General features: G+C 41.4%; 1 protein-coding gene across 1 annotated transcript in view; it reads right to left on the bottom strand.

Moving 5' to 3' along the window:
- LOC137430032 (ephrin type-A receptor 3) overlaps positions 1 to 18,841 on the bottom strand; it is a 493,848-nt gene that overhangs the window by 335,899 nt on the left and 139,108 nt on the right. The window contains exon 2 of the mRNA XM_078780089.1: positions 18,136 to 18,200. Coding sequence (XP_078636215.1) covers positions 18,136 to 18,200 — 65 coding nt within the window. The remainder of the gene's footprint in view (positions 1 to 18,135; positions 18,201 to 18,841) is intronic.

Consider the following 18,841-nt stretch of genomic DNA (forward strand, 5'->3'; position numbering starts at 1 on the left):
TAGGGGAAGGCCTTTCCTGTTTCAGCATGACAACGCCCTCGTGCACAGAGCGAGGTCCATACAGAAATGGTTTGTCAAGATCGATGTGGAAGAACTTGACTGGCCTGCACAGAAACCTGACCTCAACCTCAACGAATACCTTTGGGATGAATTGGAACGCCGACTGCGAGCCAGGCCTAATCTCCCAACATCAGTGCCTGACCTCACTAATGCTCTTGTGGCTGAATGGAAGCAAATCCCCGCAGCAATGTTCCAACATCTAGTGGAAAGCCTTCCCAGCAGCAAAGGGGGGGACAACTCCATATTAATGCACATGATTATGGAATGAGTTGTGTGATGTTTGGGTGTCCACATACTTTTGGTCATGCAGTGCACCTCCTCAAGGCTGAACAACAGTTTGTGTTTTGTATCCCAATGATAGGCCGGATCTGGATCCAGACCTGAACCAAAATCTAATCAGCTCGTTCCTATCACTTACCCAACTCATCCAGCTTGTTTCATCCAAATCCGTCCAAAAGTTTTTGAAATGACATGGTATATATTGTTTTGGCCCTATGTCTAAATGGTGAAGAATCACTTAAAAATTCGTCCTGTATCTGGATCCGGATCTTCACCAAAATCTAATCATTTTGTCCTTGTCAACTCAACCTGTCCACCAAATTTTGTCCGAATCTGTCCACAACTTTTTGAGCTATTCTGCTCACAGGCAAACAGACAGACAAACACACATGTGTGGAAGACTAAAATTGATTTCAAACTGTTAGTCTCCGATACATATATATATATATACAGTCACGTGAAAAAGTAAGTACACCCCATGTAAAGTCTTGTCTTTTTCAACATATTTCAACATACAGCTATTTGATCTTCATTTCAACAATATTGATAGATAAAGGTGATATAATATAACAAATAACATGAAACATTTACATTTTGTAGTCCATTGTATAATTTAAATAAGCATAAATGCAAATTTCGCATGTGGAAAATTAAGTACACCCCTACAATTATCACTACTTAAAATACCTAAAATTAGAATCAGGTGCACCAGCTCAGGTGCAAATGATTAGAACATCGTTAGAGAGGATCTTGGAGGAACCCGTCTTATTTAAACTTCAGACATTTAGTTTGGTTTGCTCTTTGTTGTTGAAGTGTGCGGCGTCACAATGCCTAGATCAAAAGAGCTCTCTGAGGCCTTCAGAAAGAAGGTTATAGATGCCTACGAATCTGGGAAGGGATTTAAAAAGATCTCCAAACAATTTGAAATCAATCATTCAACTGTCCAGAAGATCATCTACAAGTGGAGAAGATTCCAAACAACTGCCAACTTGTTCAGGCCAGGCCGCCCCATCAAGTTCAGCCCGAGAGCAGACCGCAAGATGCTGAAAGAAGTCTCTAAGAACCCCAGAATGTCATCACGGGACCTACAGGTAGCTCTTGCCACTGTTGATGTCAAAGTGCACGAGTCTACCATTAGAAAGAGGTTGCACAAATTTGATCTACACGGGAGATGCGCCAGGAGGAAACCTTTGCTGTCCAGAAAGAACATCAGGGCAAGACTAAAGTTTGCCAATGAACACCTGGGCAAAGACCAGCACTTCTGGAACAATGTGCTCTGGATAGATGAGTCAAAGGTAGAGCTATTTGGCCACAGTACCAGAAGACATGTTTGGCGAAAACCAAAGACAGCATTTGACCACAATAACCTGATACCAACTGTAAAGCATGGTGGTGGAAATATTATGGTTTGGGGCAGCTTTGCGGCACCAGGGCCTGGGCAGCTCACCATCATAGAATCCACTATGAATTCTTCATTGTACCAGAGGGTGCTTGAGGATAATGTGAGGCCATCTGTCGGAAAGTTGAAGCTCAACCGAAGGTGGACCTTGCAACATGACAATGACCCTAAACATACCAGTAAATCCACCAAGGAATGGCTGAAAAGAAAGAAATGGAGGGTTCTGGAATGGCCAATTCAAAGCCCGGATCTAAATCCCATCGAGATGTTGTGGGGGGATTTGAAACGAGATGTGCATGCAAGAAACCCCTCAAACATCGCACAGCTGAAAGAATTCTGCATGGAGGAGTGGGCAAAAATTTCTCCCAGTCGATGTCAGAGACTGGTAGACAGTTATAAGAAACGCCTACTTGAGGTTGTTTCTGCCAAAGGGGGCAATACCACCTATTAGAGCCAAGGGTGTACTTACTTTTGCCACATGCGAAATTTGCATTTATGTTTATTTAAATTATACAATGGACTACAAAATGTAAATGTTTCATGATATTTGTTATATTATTTCACCTTTATCTATCAATATTGTTGAAATGAAGATCAAATAGCTGTATGTTGAAATATGTTGAAAAAGTCAAAACTTTACATGGGGTGTACTTACTTTTTCACATGACTGTAGCTCAGAAATATTCCAATTTCACTGATCCATAGGCTGACACCAAAAGCCTGAAGCCAAAGGATTGAAGCCTGAGGCCTATACAAGGTGTATTTGACACCTATCAGCTCCAACATTTAGATATTTGATGATCCTTTTAACAGTCGCTTTGGTATTTTTTACACTGAAGGGAAAACATATCGGGAGGGCATTGTGATTGTCAATATGACCAGCTCGGAAGATGTCTTTACTTCACATAGCACCAACATGGCGGCCATATGATTTTTCAGGTTACAATTTTGGGTGGAGTCAGGCTAGCTGTCCAACAAATGGGAGGAAGGAGCGTTATATATGGAGGGATAAACAAATAAGCATATTATTATATAGAGAGATAATATACGTCTCCTTCAATTCACTTTGTCCAGCCGTCCATTTATGTTTTTAATTTAACGGGAATGAAGCCTGAGGTCTATGCTTACTGTGGCCTTCACAAGGTACGTGATGCCTATCTGCTTCAATCTTTCAATATTTTATGATCCTTTTACCAGTAGCTTTGGTTGTTTTACACTGAGATGAAAACTTATAGGGAGGGAATGGCGATTGTGAATATGACAGCTCTGAAGATGTCTTTGCCTCTCATAGCACCAATATGGTGGCCGTATAATGTTTCAGGTTACAATTGTGGGTGGAGTCAGGACAGCTGTCCAACCAATGGGTGGAAAGGAACGATAAATACAGATAAATACAGACAAATGAACAAGCATATTATTATATAGATATATAATATAATACATCTTCTTCAATGTACCTGGTCCAGCGGTTCTGAGATGTCAGCGGTCCTGAGGTATGAGATGTCATTATTTTAATTCCTGAGGCAAAACAAATTGTATGAGAAACTTGATATTTGAATAAATGAAAAAGTATGTATGACATTTTGTGATCAACGGGATATTTTACGAAATAACTGAAGAACGGGTTTGTAAAACTTTGGGGTTGAGCCTGATATTTATACATGGAGAAGCATTTAAACTGAAGACCATGCTCTATATTTCAGATAATGTATCATGATCTTATGCAACTATGCAATATGTATTTCTGCTGCTGTCTGCTACCAAAACTCGAACAACATTATTGTATTTATTAAATATACATTGTTGTTATTTCCAGAGCTGATTGGGCCACTGCTCTCCCCTCTGGAATAGCTCCTCAATATCGCAACTGTCTCTCCTGGATTATTTTGAATCTAAATCTCTCAATCCATTAATTAGAAAGAGCCTTCATCAAATTATTTGTTGTTGATATCATCAGTGTCTCAAGTGAAACAATAATTTTGAAGCATCATGAGGTTTTGCTTCTTGAAAAGAAACTCGCACATCTTGAAAGGATGTTGAAATATACCTTTGTGTCTCTGTTTGTTCACAATGAAGGCAGTTCTTATGTCAGGAAGTGTTGCATAGAATAACCTTTTTTTGCAGAAATGGCGAGAAAACATTCATCATCCATTACTACAGGTAGTGTAATGGCTGCCGACCACATTCGTTTTCGTGGCGATATAATTTTTGGGGAGGTTTTGCCATGCTGGTGGTTGTGGCAATGTAGCGGCTGTGGGAGTAGTGTTTTGAACGGCGGTTCACATCGTGCTTTTAGTAACAGCAATTTTCATCTTGATTTTCTAATGTCCACCAACACCATTATGCTTTATAGTTATTTCCATCTTTCAATTAGCGAAGTCTTTAGAAATTTCATGTTGTGGCGAGTTGGTGCGTGCCAAAATGAAGAGCACATGAAAACGGTGTGGAGGTGAAACACAGAACTCTGAGAAAGATTAATTGAGGATCTAAAGTTGGGATGTAATTTCATTTGTTTCTTTGATACACAGTACATTGGCTGCTTAAAACCACCTTTAGAGGCCATTTTTTCCCCGCAAGCGGGGAAATTCAAGCGGGGAAAGCGGGGAAAGCGGGGAAAGCGGGGAAATTGGCTGCTTAAGCTGGAAGGAAATGGATTTGATGTGCATTTGCCACTTTGTGAGGTAATTGCTTTGCAAATGGTTTGTATTTCGCCATTGCTGTTTTCTCCTGCAGAACGACAAACTGCTCTATGATTATTTGTATTGAAGCCGAATAGGTGAACTGCAATTATGGAGATTCGTTAGTAATTGTACACCACTCCTTTTCTAGTCCATCTCCAGGTGCTACATGACATCATCGCCAGGCACCGAAGGGGGCCCGGTGATAATGTGCACTGAAAGCGAGTACTCAGTTTTCACTCCAGTTTTTCTTGTTTGTTTGTTTATTGATTAATTGATGAATTACTTAATTTTTATCGATTTATTAAGTACTTATTTATTTCCTTTCTCATTTGGGCATTATCTCAGACACGTTTTTGAGTTGGAAAGCTAATATTTGGACATGACAATGACCAAGTGATTTGGCTATAAAGGATATTTTTGATGTATTGATTAATCCATCAATCGATTAATTATTTAATTATTCGATTAATGACAATTTTTTTTAAAGTTCGATGCTGATGAAACGCTGGTGGTTAAGGTATTATATTAGCCAATTGATTAATGATTTAATTATTTTCCATTATTATTTATTTATTTTCTTTATTAATCACATTTATTTCCTTTCTCATCTAGGCAATATCTCAGGCACCTTTTGAGCTAGAAAGCTGATATTCGGACACAACAGTGACCAAGTGATGTGGCTATAAAGGATATTTTTGATTTATTTATTAATCAAATTTTTTTTTTTTTTTAAATTAATGACATTTTATTAATTTTCAAAAAGTCACAGCTTCGGATGAAACACTGGTGGTTGAGGTATGCTATTAGCCAATTGATTAAAAATATATTTTATGATCACTATTTATTGATTTTAATGATACAATTAGTCAATCAATTATTGTACACCTCTCCCTCCCAATACAATCTCTATGTGTGCATGGCGGCATCGCAGGGTGCCTCAGGCGCCCCAGCAGTGCCGCACTGGAGGATATTTATTTATTTGGCGTGGGGGTGGTGTACTTTGAATGCATCTGTGCTTGTTTGCTGTTTGTTTGTCATGTTGTAGTTTCATGGAGCCATCAAATAAAACGGCTTCTGTACGAGACCCAAGGTTTCCTGTACTCTTATTTGCACAGTGTTCCTCTTCTTCATGATCTGAGCCCTCGCAGTTCTTCTTCGTCATAAGCTGAACACTAGCGGTTACAAGTAGTATTACTACTACTACTATGATTTTCACGGATGCAATTAATCCCATCTTCTTGTGGGGTCAGCTGCAAAACATTTCCTCTCTAATCCCCTTTACGCTGAACAACCTATCTCTGCTGCACTTCTCTATTGTCCCTCTCAACCACTTCATTCGCCCTCAGTTTTGATCTGCCCTTTCTCCTGCCGCTGCATCCATATCAAAAGAAATCCATGAAAACACCCCCCTCCTCCATATTGAGCACATGGCTCAATCAAGGCAAATGTTCTTCTTGTACCTTTTCTCAAAATTCCCCTACAATTGCTCACCTCCTGAAATCCTTATTTCTCTTCCTTTCCCTCAGAAATATCCCCCATCAGCCTTCTCAACATCCACATCTCTGTCCTTTGTGTCTGCTTCAGCAATTTCTTCTCCACCTTTCTCAAAACAAAGGCCTCAACTCCTGACCAAACTGAACTGATCTTATTACTGTTTTGTAAATCTTTACCCTCACCACAAATGGAATTGTCACGCCTTTCCTAATTATTCTCCTGAACATATAATAACTAAAAAGTCGACATTAGATTTGTTTGTTTGTACTTGTTATCTAGAAAATACCTTGAAAGAGATATTGTGGAGGAGGGTAAGAGGTGGAGTGGAGGAATGACTCTCCTTCACTTTGAATTTCCATTATTTGTTTGGAAAACCAGACCATTTTTATGCGAACCACTTCTGCAAGCGGTGGGAGTCAGGATTCTGCTCTGGCAAAGATTCCATCATCAATTTGTGACGAAATGCGATTGTGAAATAGTATTTCCAAATTATTCATGTTTCGTGCATTTGGATGGCTTTCTTGGTAATTTCCTCGGCTTTTCACTGCAGTCCTTTCGCTGAAGCTTTTTGCGCACTCATGGGATTACATTTTGTCAAATAGATGCGCATGGACCTTACAAATGTAATCATACAAACTAAATGCAAAATCGTATATGGACGTGAATTATTCATGATTCTTATAGGCATCGTCACTATTTCTCATTGCTTCATAAGTACTACGTCCTTTCGGAGTGTTTTCCCACTTAAGCTGTTGCAATTCCACAAGACCATTGCACCAAGTGCTTGCCAGAGGTAGTTCGTGATATTATTCTGGATGTGCTTCGACTGAGTTACCCCTTAGTGGTGTGTTGTTAACTGCCAGGCCTGCTATCAGAAGGACCCAAGATTAATTCTTATCTGGTTGTGCCACAAACACTCACTCAAGCCTCAAAATCTGCTTTCCTGAAGTTTAGCCGAAAAAAAAAAACTTTTTTTTGCATCCTTTTCTGCTCATAATATTAATGTCGAACCCGAAGCGAATTGTCCACTCCGCTTTACTGCACCTGGGCAGTATGGTTGTAAGTTTGAGTGGAAAGTTTTACAATTATTCAAATATTATCTTATCACTACCATATGGTATAGTTCGAAATGGCTGCCTCGTGGGACATTTGATTTATTTGACAACTCATTAGAGGCTCAGCGTTTACAAAAAGGTAATTCACAGGTGCAGCATTTATTGACCTGTCAGGATATCAATACAGTAAAGTTACTATCTCTGCTTGGACCTCACATGGAACTCGGTCATAGTTCGGACTCAACGGGCTAATCTTTTGAAATTTATGGAGGGATGTTTCGCTGAACCAGAATGTGGAATGTACAATTGTGTACTTCCTATATGAAGTAGATTTCTGTTTGTAATGTCTATGGAGTGTGCAACTGATGTCAATATAATTTTTATGATTGCGTTACAATATTGTCAAAGTATTGGGCCAGAAACTGGTGATACTTCAAAGGAAGATTGATGCAATTTGCTATTAGAACCTTTTTTTCTGGCCCAGCTAGGCTTACATTTTCCCCAAAAGATACCATGGGATCTTTAATGTGCCCAAAGATGGTGGGACAGCCAGGTCAGTACGACATTAATTGCTTCAAATGACGGTGCCATTCATACTGGTTTTTCTTGGTCGGCACTGTGTCAAATGGCAGTTCAGTCAAAGACAAACTCCCAATAATTCAATGTTAGGAACAGCACCTGAGAGCTGAGCACTTTGGCCAACTTTGCTATTGTGCACCCCAGAGAGCAACGTCATCTCTCTCTTTCCCTCTTCCTTCTATAGCTAAACTTTGGAACAGCTGTCGGTACTTTCAAAATACTCTGTTGAACCCTTTTTGTTGTATCCCTGCGAGTTGGTAAATATGAAATGAGATTCTGCCCAGAAAGCTCAATAATGATGGTTCAGGTGCTCGGTAATACTTCCCAAAGAATGTGCTCTGCATGACATCATTCCTTGAAGAGCTTGCCATACAAGGGAGGCTATAATATTTATTAAAGTGATGTTAAGGTTTCATGAAAGACTGAACTTTCCAGTAACTTCTAGAATATGCATGTAATGGGCCAAAAAGTTGACCATCTCCCCCGTCTTCTCCCACGCCCATCATCCTCCAACTCCAAACCATGGAGGAACAATCCAGCAAAAAGGAAACTCTATGAAAAGGTTTCTCCTCCTCCATTTCGTTTCTCGCCAAAGTCACATATTTTTCCCACTCCTGAGTGTTTTATTGCGCTGTTGGAATAAAGTTTTGTTTTTCCTTTTGTTTTATTGTGCTGTTGGAATAAAGTTTTGTTTTTCCTTTAAATACTTTTGTAAAGAGGAAAACTTTTTCAGGGCTTTTCTTATCTGAAAAGTTTGTTTGTGACCTTAGGTGGAGAAGTCTTATAAATCCATACACAAATTACCAGTGAGGAATGGCATGTTGGTGGTGGTTACGGTGTTGTTGCTACTGTTGTTTCTGGTACTATCACGGCCAAGTTTCAGGCCTCCTCCATGCACCAGTGATGCATTGTGGGTGATGCGAGCGAGGGGCAGAGCCCCAATGTGGAGCTCGGACTTTGTAGGGAGGAGATTTGTAATTTGTTCAGTGCGCTGGCGATAAGTCATTTCGTCCTTACGAACGACACCATGGAATCTTTCACATCCACCATCAATCAATGCTAACCAAGGAGTCCCCAGCTTAATAATCTAACCAATTGAAGCAATCTCTGCTCACCTTCACTCCTTCATTCCTCTTTTATCCCGCCTCTGGAACAAACTCCCTCACTCTCTTCAATCCCACTCCACCCTCCAGGTCTTTAAAACAGCTGTTCACCACCATCTCTTATCTTCCCCCATCCAAAACCTTGATCTTTTCTACCCCCACTAATTTCACCCCAATTCCACTTTTTTGAAATACCAACTTCTGTCCTGGAAGGCCTTGGTGTCCTTGTGTTTTATACTTCTCCCTCCCCCCCCCCCCCCTTCCCACGCCTCCTCCCCCCAAGCCCTCTCCCTTCCACACATCTCCCTGCTCTCAAATGTTGTGTTTGTGTGCTTCCCCTTCTCTCCCCATCTTGTCTTCCACTCCCTCTTTTTATATATTTTGTTTGTCTGGTTGATTTGTTTGTGAAGTAAATGTTAGCTCTTTCACGAGCCTCGATTCAGTATACAACAACAACAACAACAACAACAACAACAACAACAAAAAAAAGTGCGGCCTGTGAAGCACCACTCCGATAGTTTATAGTCGGATTTAGAATCGAAGCAAGACTAGACAGCTGAAAGGAAAGTGTGCTCCCTGAGCTGCATTATTCTGTCGAACTTGAACAATACCACTGACAAAAAGAATTAAAGCCAAAATACATTTCTCTACTTTGAATTTAAATGCTGCATTTTTTCCACAAACATTTGGTGGTTATCATGACCATATTTCTGCTTTGGAAGATGAAATATCAAAACATAATTCACAACTGCAAGGGCCAAGCTCAAGCACTTCGACAATCATCATCATTTGAATATCTTTTTGTCAGGAAGGTCACTACAAGACCTGGGATAAAAGACAGCCATGGTTTCCATATCTAAATATCATCCGGTGCCTGTCAGTTCAACGTTGGTGAACATAATCATGGGACAGACACAAAATGGAGTATTATCATAATATCTAAAGTGAGGTTTGCAACACAAATGGACAAGAATTGAGCAAGTGAAGAAGATAAATGAAATTATAATAGGATTGGTAGATAGAGAAACCAAGGAGTGTGGACAGACGGGTTGATATTCAGACAGAGCGATGATCGAGTACATTTAGCGATGATGTTCTCAATGCAGGACATTCATCAAATCGAGCCATATGTTCACAGTTGATGTGACAGGTGCTGATGACCTGCTGGCAATGGAGCCTCTATTTGTTTCAAATCATTTTGTCACCCTCATTGTCTCTTTCCATAAGTACCTTGGCCTCACCTTTATGCTGTGCTTGTAATTACAATTGGCCATGCATGTAAAAGCTCTTATTACTGGTACATCGCCGAAAGCTCAAAAATGATGCATTGCACTCAATGGGTTCCATGTTGGGAAAGAGGAATCCACATCTAGATCATTGCATACGTATTGTTACGGTTGTGTGAACCGTCACTCCGCTAAGGCAATGGCATACAACATACAGGTTCTGCACTTGGTTATTTCATTATTTAATGTTTTAGTCGGCCTCCCTTTTGTGTAGTAGGTTTCAAGGGCAATATGCGGTGTGTGGGATTAGCAAGGGATTTCCTCTCTTTCTCACTTTCTTCATCTCTAACGCAAAGCACTATCCTCATCGAGTCATCTTGTAAGAAAAGCAGCGAAATAGGTCTCATTTGCATATTCCCGCCAAAATGCGATTCAAATATGCGCGCCAATTTCAAACCGTCACCACAACCACAAGCACAACTAACCATTACCAACCCATCAGCCATCCCTACATCACCATGTTCATTGGCTGCCACGGCAATCAAGTTATTGGGCGCACATTCATTTGACAAATGCGCAGCAAGTCCGCAAGACAATCTCCCTGCCGTGGCCCGGTTAAAGTGTCACTGGATGCGATTCGAGGAAGACAGACTCACGGCGAAGACGACGTCAGCAGGAAGCTTGTCTGGGCTAATGGACATGCCGTGACAGGACCAAAAAGAGCGCTCGCGGACCATTCCCGGCAGCCATGTCTGGAAGAGGTGGGGCGTGACCTCCCACCCCCTGCCTAGCCCTTCTCCTCTCCAGGCAGATAAGATAAAAGGAAGTGATCAGTTAGTAGTTAGTCAGACTGCAACTGGGTTCATCAATGGAGTCTGGCTGAGAATGACTGGGTGGCTGAGCGTGGATTTCCAGACAGGGAGGTGGACGAGCGGAGACGAGGGTGCTGACCTGGGAGCAGACCAGAGGATCAGCAAATACCCAGTCCATATAATTAAAATAGCTCAACCAGTTGTTTTACAATTTGCACATGCCATAGCACAGGGAGGTGAAGGGCCCCGACTGTCCTCATGTGGTGAGGTAGAGGTCCAGACCAGCCTCAATCTCTCTCAAACTCTACCGGGTGTGATTCTGATTTGGCGTCAATTTTATGTTTGTTAGTTTGTAATAAGTGGGATAACTAGACAGGTTCACTTTGCACTGTTTCTCTTATGCTCCTGTAAGTTTCCACACCCACACAAATACTCCCCATGCATGTCTTATATTCTTGTCTGCTGCATATCGAATAAACAATTGCTTTAAATAAAGCAATTGCTTTTCAGAATCATTGGAATCTCCCGCGATGACGCTATCTCCAAGGGCTTTTCTCTCACTCACCGCGGGCAGGTAGGTGGTCTTTCTGTCTTCTACCGACTCCCTTCCGGCCATGCTCCCCCAGCTCTCTCTGTGCTCAGGTCCCCCAAATATTCCTACAGGTCGCATAATATCTGCCAGCAACCCTCTTTTGGTGAAATTGCCAAAATCAAGACTCTCTGCTCACCTTCACTCTTTCATTCATCGTTTCTCCCACCTCTGGAACAAACTCCCTCACACTCTACAATCCCACTCCTCCCTCCAGGTCTTTAAAACAGCTGTTCACCACCATCTCTTATCTTCCCCCATTCAAAACCTTGATCTTTTCGACCCCCATTAGTTCACCCCAGATCCACTTTTTTGAAATTCCAACTTATTTCCTGGAAGTCTTTGCAGTGTCCATGTGTTTTATACTTCTCCCCCTCCCCCCCCCCCTTCCCACGCCTCCTCCCCCCAAGGCCTCTCCCTCCCACAGATCTCCCGATGTCCCTGCTCTCAAATGTTGAGCGTATGTGCTTCCCTCTCTCTCCCCATCTTGTCTACCGCTCCCCTTATTATATGTTTTATGTGTCGGTTTTTTTTTTTTTTTTGTGATTATGATAAATGTTAGCTCTTTAACGAGCCTCAACCTTGCATACAAAAAAAAAAATGTACACATGCTTTTCCTCGCCACCCCCTCTTGTAAATAAATTCAGTATACTTGTTCTTCCAATTTGCCGTGCATGCCATTTCCTTCATTGCTCTAGTACAGCCCATACTCGTGATAGCCGGGACGTTTCAGTTCTCACCGATTAGCCTCAGCACGTACATGCAAAATTTGGCGGAGATCAGCCAAACTGGTTTTAAGTCTATAAGAGAGCAGGCAGACAGACAAACAGACACACTGTATTTTAACATGATTGCGATCATATCTGCTACAGCATTACATAACCACGAGGGCTTCATGACAGAAATCAGGTTAGTAATGAAGGAAATAGAATTGAAGCTGTGTTTCTTTCTTCTACCGAGCTTACCACATTGGCACCTCGTCCTGAAAGTGAAATGTAAAGCGATTTTTAAAAGAGTGAATTATGAGATCTGAGTATTATCAATGTTTTGACCTTGCATCACCCGAACATGACGAAATGGATGCTGAGGGCAACAGATGCAATTTCTGTGACGTTTCCAGGAATTTATCCAGAGGCCACCACGTATAGTCAACAACTGGGCAAAACACGCCGAAATGCACGAGCGGTCACAAGGGCATGCATTCATCACCAACCAGAAATGGCCGTCTCCAGAGAAATTATGATGAAATTCATGGAAATTGCATTTCCCGTTTCACGCATTTTTTTAAAATATATGAACACAGGGAATACAGGGATATTAAGCCAAAGATACCAAAGACACTAGAAAAGGCCATTTAGCTGTGCTTCAATTATATCTGCAATGTACTCATAGTCCTAGAGCCTGGTGTTGGCTTAGCTTAGCGGTTGGGAACCTGGGTTCGAATCCCGGTCGATCGCTGAATTAACACCAGGGGGGTTGACTCAACCTGTCATCCTTCCGAGGTCGGCAAATTGAGTACCAGTTCACTGGTAATTCCCTGTGTGTCACAAGAAGCGACCAACAGGGTTGGCGGTAGGAAGAGCATCCGGCCATAAAACATTGTTTCAAAAAGGGGACCAATGTGCCCGAAAAAGGCCAACCCCTGCTCTGCGGGGGAAAAAATGGCCTCTAAAGGTGGTTCAGTACTCGTACCCTTCCTACCAATAACTAAATCAAAATGAACCTCCACATCTATTTTATATTAATCGACATAGATCATGTTTAATTCTGAGGCAGGTAAAGCAGACATGGTACCGATAAATTGATTAAATTAAGTATTTAAATTATTTAGATATTCTCATCAAATTTCAATTCCATTTCAAATTTCAATGTTTCCATTTGGCGTTTTCACCTCAAATGAGAATTTTGGAAAAGTCACATTTTCTTTTTATTCAATACCTATTTATTAAACAATCTTTAAATATAAGCTACTGAAAATTTTTAACACAATATATCCAGAAAATATAAGTATACCACCATAAGCCTCTACAGCAATTACAATTCAGCTTAGTAGACAAAAGAAAGGCGTTAGAAAAGTGAGGAAGGAAATAGGTTAAATGGTAATATCGAAACAAGAGAGACAAGTGAAAAATGTACAATAACCAATGTTAAGATGGACAATGGCATGAATTAACGAGAACGACACTCGTTAGAGTGCATACCTCCAACAGGCTGAACAGTTTACATTTTGTATCCCATTGATAGGCCGGATAGGATTGATAGGCCGGATAGGATGGATGGATGGACTGAAGGAAAAGATAAACAAGTGGAAGGAATGTATGGAGACAAAAGGTCTGAAGGTGAATATCGGAAAGACAAAGGTGATGGCAAGTGGTAAAGCATGTGGTGAGGTGGAAAGAACTGGGAAGTGGCCATGTGCTGTGTGCAGGAAGGGTGTCGGAGTGAACTCCATTCAGTGTACAATGTGCGCTGAGTGGGTTCATCAAAAATGTAGTGGTCTGAGAGGGTCATTAACCAGTGTGGCAGCTACATTCAAATGTAAGGTGTGCGCAGAGGGAGCTGCAGATGGAGGAAATGTTGAGTTGGATCTTGGAGATGGCGTGAAGCTGGAAGGTGTGAAAACATTTTGCTACCTCGGAGACATGCTGAATGGAGAAGGTGGATCAGACTCGGCAACGGTTGCTCGAGTGAGATGTGCATGGAAGAAGTTTCGGGAACTGAGTGGCGTGCTGATGAGGAGGAGAGTGTCGCTGAAGCTGAAGGGAAAGGTGTATGCTGCATGTGTGAGAAGTGTTATGATTTATGGGAGCGAGACATGGGTAATGAACGTAGAGCAGCAACGAAGGCTGGAAAGGGTGGAAATGCGAATGGTTTGATGGATGTGCGGAGTATCGTTGAGAGAGAGGAGGACAAATGATGAATTGCGAAAGATGATGGGAATATTGCCTGTGATTGATGCTGTGAAGAGGAACAGGTTGAGATGGTTTGGTCATGTATTGAGGAAGGATGAAAGTGACTGGTTGAGAAGAGTGATGGAAGTTAATGTAGAAGGAAGTAGAGGACGGGGAAGACCGAGAAAGACTTGGCTAAAGATGGTGGAAGAAGAAATGCGGGCAAGGGGGTTAACAAGGAGAGATGCAGAAAATAGGGCAAAATGGAGAAGATTGTCATGGGGACCGCAAGGCTAACCCCCGCTCTAGCAGGGAAAATTGCCTTAAAATGCATGTTGTATCCCATTGATAGGCCGGATCTGGATTCGGACCTCAACCAAAATCGAATCACATTGTTCTTGTCGCCGAACCAACTCACCGACCACGTTTTGTCATAACTCGTCCACAACTTTTTTAGATATCGTGCTATACATTATTTTTGGCCCCTTTTCTCAATAGTGAAGAATCGCATCAAATTATCGGATCCCGATCCAGATCTTCAAGAAGATCGAATCATTTCTTCCTTGTCACACATCCTACCTGTCTACCAAATTTTGTCTGAATCTGTCCATAACATTTTGAAATATCATTTTTATATATCGTTTTAGCCTTATTACTCAAGAGTTAAGAATCACATATAAAAGTATCATATCTGGATCCAGATCTTCACCAAATGCAAATCAATTTGTCCTTGTCATACATCCAATCTGTCCAGCATATTTCATCTGCATCCATCTACAACTTATTGAGATATCCTGCGCACAGACAAACAGACAGACAAACAAAAAGACAGGGGTGAAAACATAACCACTGATGACTTCACCAAAAACATAACCAGGGATGGTATAAGCCATAAAGGATGGCGGATGTCACGGATGACCATCGGTGGCGGATGTAAAAGTTAATGGCATAACGTTTGTCAAATATTTTTCCTCTTTTCTGATATTTTTTTCAAATGTCAGTGGTTTCTTTCAAAACAAATATTCCTCTTTTCTTCCGCCTCTGGAACAAACTCCCTCACTCTCTTCAATCCCACTCCTCCCTCCAGGTTTTTAAAACAGCTGTTCACCACCATCTCTTGTCTTCCTCCATCAAAAACTTTGATCTTTTCTACCCCCGCGAATTCACCCCAGATCCACTTTTATGAAATACCAACTTCTTTCCTGGAAGTCCTTGCAGTGTCCATGTTTTATACTTCTCCCACCTCCCCCCTACCCCCATTCCCACGCCTCCTCCCCCCAAGCCCTCTCCCTCCCACAGATCTCCCGATGTCCCTGCTCTCAAATGTTGTACTTGTGTGCTTCCCTCTCTCTCCCCATCTTGTCTCCATCTCCCTTTATTTCGTCTTGTGTCCGTTTGTTTTTTTGTCATTAACGTTAGCTCTTACACGAGCCTCGATCTTGTATACAAAAAATAATAATAATAATAACAAGTCCCAAATTATTTTTCCCAATCGTAAACTTCTTTGCACAACAATACATTTATTCCACAAAATGTAACTCCCTAAAAATGGCCAGATATTCACTTGTACAGTATGAATCCTTGGCGATCTGCCTCATCATCGCCTACGTGATCAGGTGTTTGTCCCAGAAGACTCGCTTATAAATAGTTTCATTCACCTGGGAATCATTGCCCTGTCATCAGTTGTGAGTAGGACATGCTTTACTCCTCGAGAGAATTGCAGGTGATCTAGAAAATCGGGTGACGTCACATCCGTGTTCCTCACAACAATGTGCACGATATTTCACACGTGCTTGACACTACCTTGAGCAAATTTGAGTGGTTGAGTAGATGCCTCTGATTCATAAAAGACCAAATTTCTCCATAAAAAAATGAATTTTAAACGTCGGAATAGAAAAAGACATGAAATTATGAACGCATTTGAAATTTGAACGGAAAAAGCATTCGGGGGTTTATCAGTGGATACTTCCCTCGTTGCGGAAAACCATCTCAATCGACAAACGATGTAGATGAGGATGGGATTTAGACCTAGGACTAATAACCAATAGTAATATTAGAAAAAAATAAGAAGAATAAAAGGAAAACAACGATTAGTTTGCTTTACAAAAGCAATACATCAAAGTAAATAAGAAAATAAAATTGGGACAAAATCAGTTGAGAAACCAAAACAGACAAGCGAAGAGAGTATGTTCCATATTGAGTAAGCTTCTTTCAAGTCAACAGGTCTGCCGTGCAAGGACACAAACAGCAATGTGTATTAAATTAGTAATATCCCCACCCTTTCTCTTCCACCTTCACCCTCACCCTCACCTACCCCTTCCCCAGAATGGAGTCAATGTAAACTAGAAGGGAACCGGTAGAGTGCATACCTCCGCCAGGCTGAACAGTTTATGTTTTGTGTCCCACTGACAGGTCAGATCTGGATTCGAACTTGAACCAAAATCTAATCGAATTGTTCTTGTCACCCCTAACCATCTCGTCCACCAAGTTTAGTCATAACTCGTTCACAACGTTTTGAAATACATTATATATCGCTTTTCACCCGATCTCTCAAAGATGAAGAATCGCTTAAAAATTAAATAATTCTCGCATCCGAATCCATATTCAGATATTCACCAAAATCGAATCGATTCGGCCTTGTCACACACCCTACCTGTCCACCAAGTTTCATCCAAATCCATCCACAACTTTTTGAGACATCCTGCTATATATCGGTTTTAGCCCGAACTCTCAATGATGAAGAATCGTTTGAAAAATTCTCTGATCCGGATTCGGATCTTCACCAAAATAGAATCACATCTTCCTCGTCACAGATGCAACCTCTCCACCAACATTCGTCCGAATCCGTCAACAACTTTTTGAGACATCGTGCTATATATTGTTTTTGGCCCGATCTCACAATGGTGAAGGATCACTTTAAAAATTCTACTAGCCGGATCCGAATCCGGATATTCACCAAAAGCTAATCATTTCGTCCTTTGTCACATACGCTACAACTCCGCCAAATTTCTTCCGAATCCGTCCACAACTTTTTGAGATATCTTGTTCACAGACAGACAAAGAGACAGACAAAGACAGACAGGGGTGAAAACATAACCTCCATACACCTTTGGTGGCGGAGGTAATGAAAAGGTTTTTCTCAGTTGCAGTAAAAGTGAGCTTCATGGAAAGAAAAAGGAAACAAGTCCATTCATTCTCAAGGGTGTGGAAGGAGGTAGGGGAGGCAAACTTAAAAGTTTTCTCTTATGGGCCATCACACACCAATCTTGATGGCCTTCTTATTGGCTAAGGAAAGTGGTCGATCAAAGGCAGACTCGTATGAGTATCAAGAGACAAGAATTCCATCTCTATTAGTTTCACTTGGAAACCCAAGTGATTATGGGAGACTTGGCTGAAATTAGCGAATGCATTTTATCTAAAAGTAAGAAGATCTAGATTGGAACCCAGGGCTCTCTTTTGCATTCACACTCAGGAGATTTGACCACTGAGCGAGACATTGTGCATTTGTGGCACTTAGACCAAGGACCAATTTGGATCATGAAGAGCTTCGTACACAATGTCCAGGCTGTGAGATTATGCAAGCAAATATCTGGATTGGTTCTGGGCATTGCCCAGAGGAAAATGAAGAGAGATTGGTGGTCGGGAATTGAAACCTGTTCTATCAACCTCTGTTCAAGAAACTGAATTAATAGTCCAAACATTTTGAGTACCGTGTGGTGATGCATGTGCAGCCATGCAGATGGTCGATGTAGGGACCTGGTGATGGGCAGACTGAAGAAGGGCATTGTGAGACATTTTGACTGTTAATTCGGTTGACAAAACAGAGGTCAGAGAACAGAGGGTGATGCAACAGGCCATAGCAATACATCACCTATATCAGGAACACACATCAGGGGACGCACAATAGGAACGCAAGGCCGATGGACAGAAATCGATTCGGTCATGACAAGCAAGGTTTACCACTCACCCCTTCCGGAGGAAATGCCATCCAGCCCGTATCACCCTCCAGCATCTTTGAGTCGAGGAGATTGACTGCAGAGAGACACAGAGGGGAAATTGTAATAGAGGGCATTTTGTGGGAACAAAGATTGCAGTATTATTCAACTTCATGCCTCATCTTGTTTCTTACAGCCCATATACTGTAAATGCAAAGGATTGTTTTATAGGAGACATGAGCAAGTTTAATTGAACACAACTAATGAGGAGGTGTGCACATGGTTTACTCATTGTTCTGATTAGAGGTTTCCTAACATACCATGTCATTAAATTTGACAGACATCAGGTGCTGCACACATTGTTAACACGATAATCACTTAAACAACGCTTGAACTTCAACTTCTTATTCAATGCCTTTGCAGTCATCATGTAATTCTAAATTGGTGTTTGTTTTTGTGGGATACACAGCTTGGACGATGATGTGGGCAATGAAGTGCACATCATATTTGCCAAGAATGTTTTTTCAATACGTAAATGTTAGTCTATTACAGGAAGCATTTCATTATTAAATATGTCCCACCCTCGTGTGTGTGTGTGTGTGTGTGTGTGTGTGTGTGTGTGTGTGTGTTTATCCCATTCTACCTCTAAATGTAGCATGGCGTCAGCGTCATGTCGCATTCAAAGGAAGAAAAATTCATTTTTGTATATATACATTAGCAACACACAAGTTGTAGCAA

The sequence above is a fragment of the Myxine glutinosa genome, chromosome 6, assembly GCF_964187855.1.
Source record: "Myxine glutinosa chromosome 6, kmMyxGlut1.1, whole genome shotgun sequence".
NCBI classification, from domain to species: Eukaryota; Metazoa; Chordata; class Myxini; order Myxiniformes; family Myxinidae; genus Myxine; species Myxine glutinosa.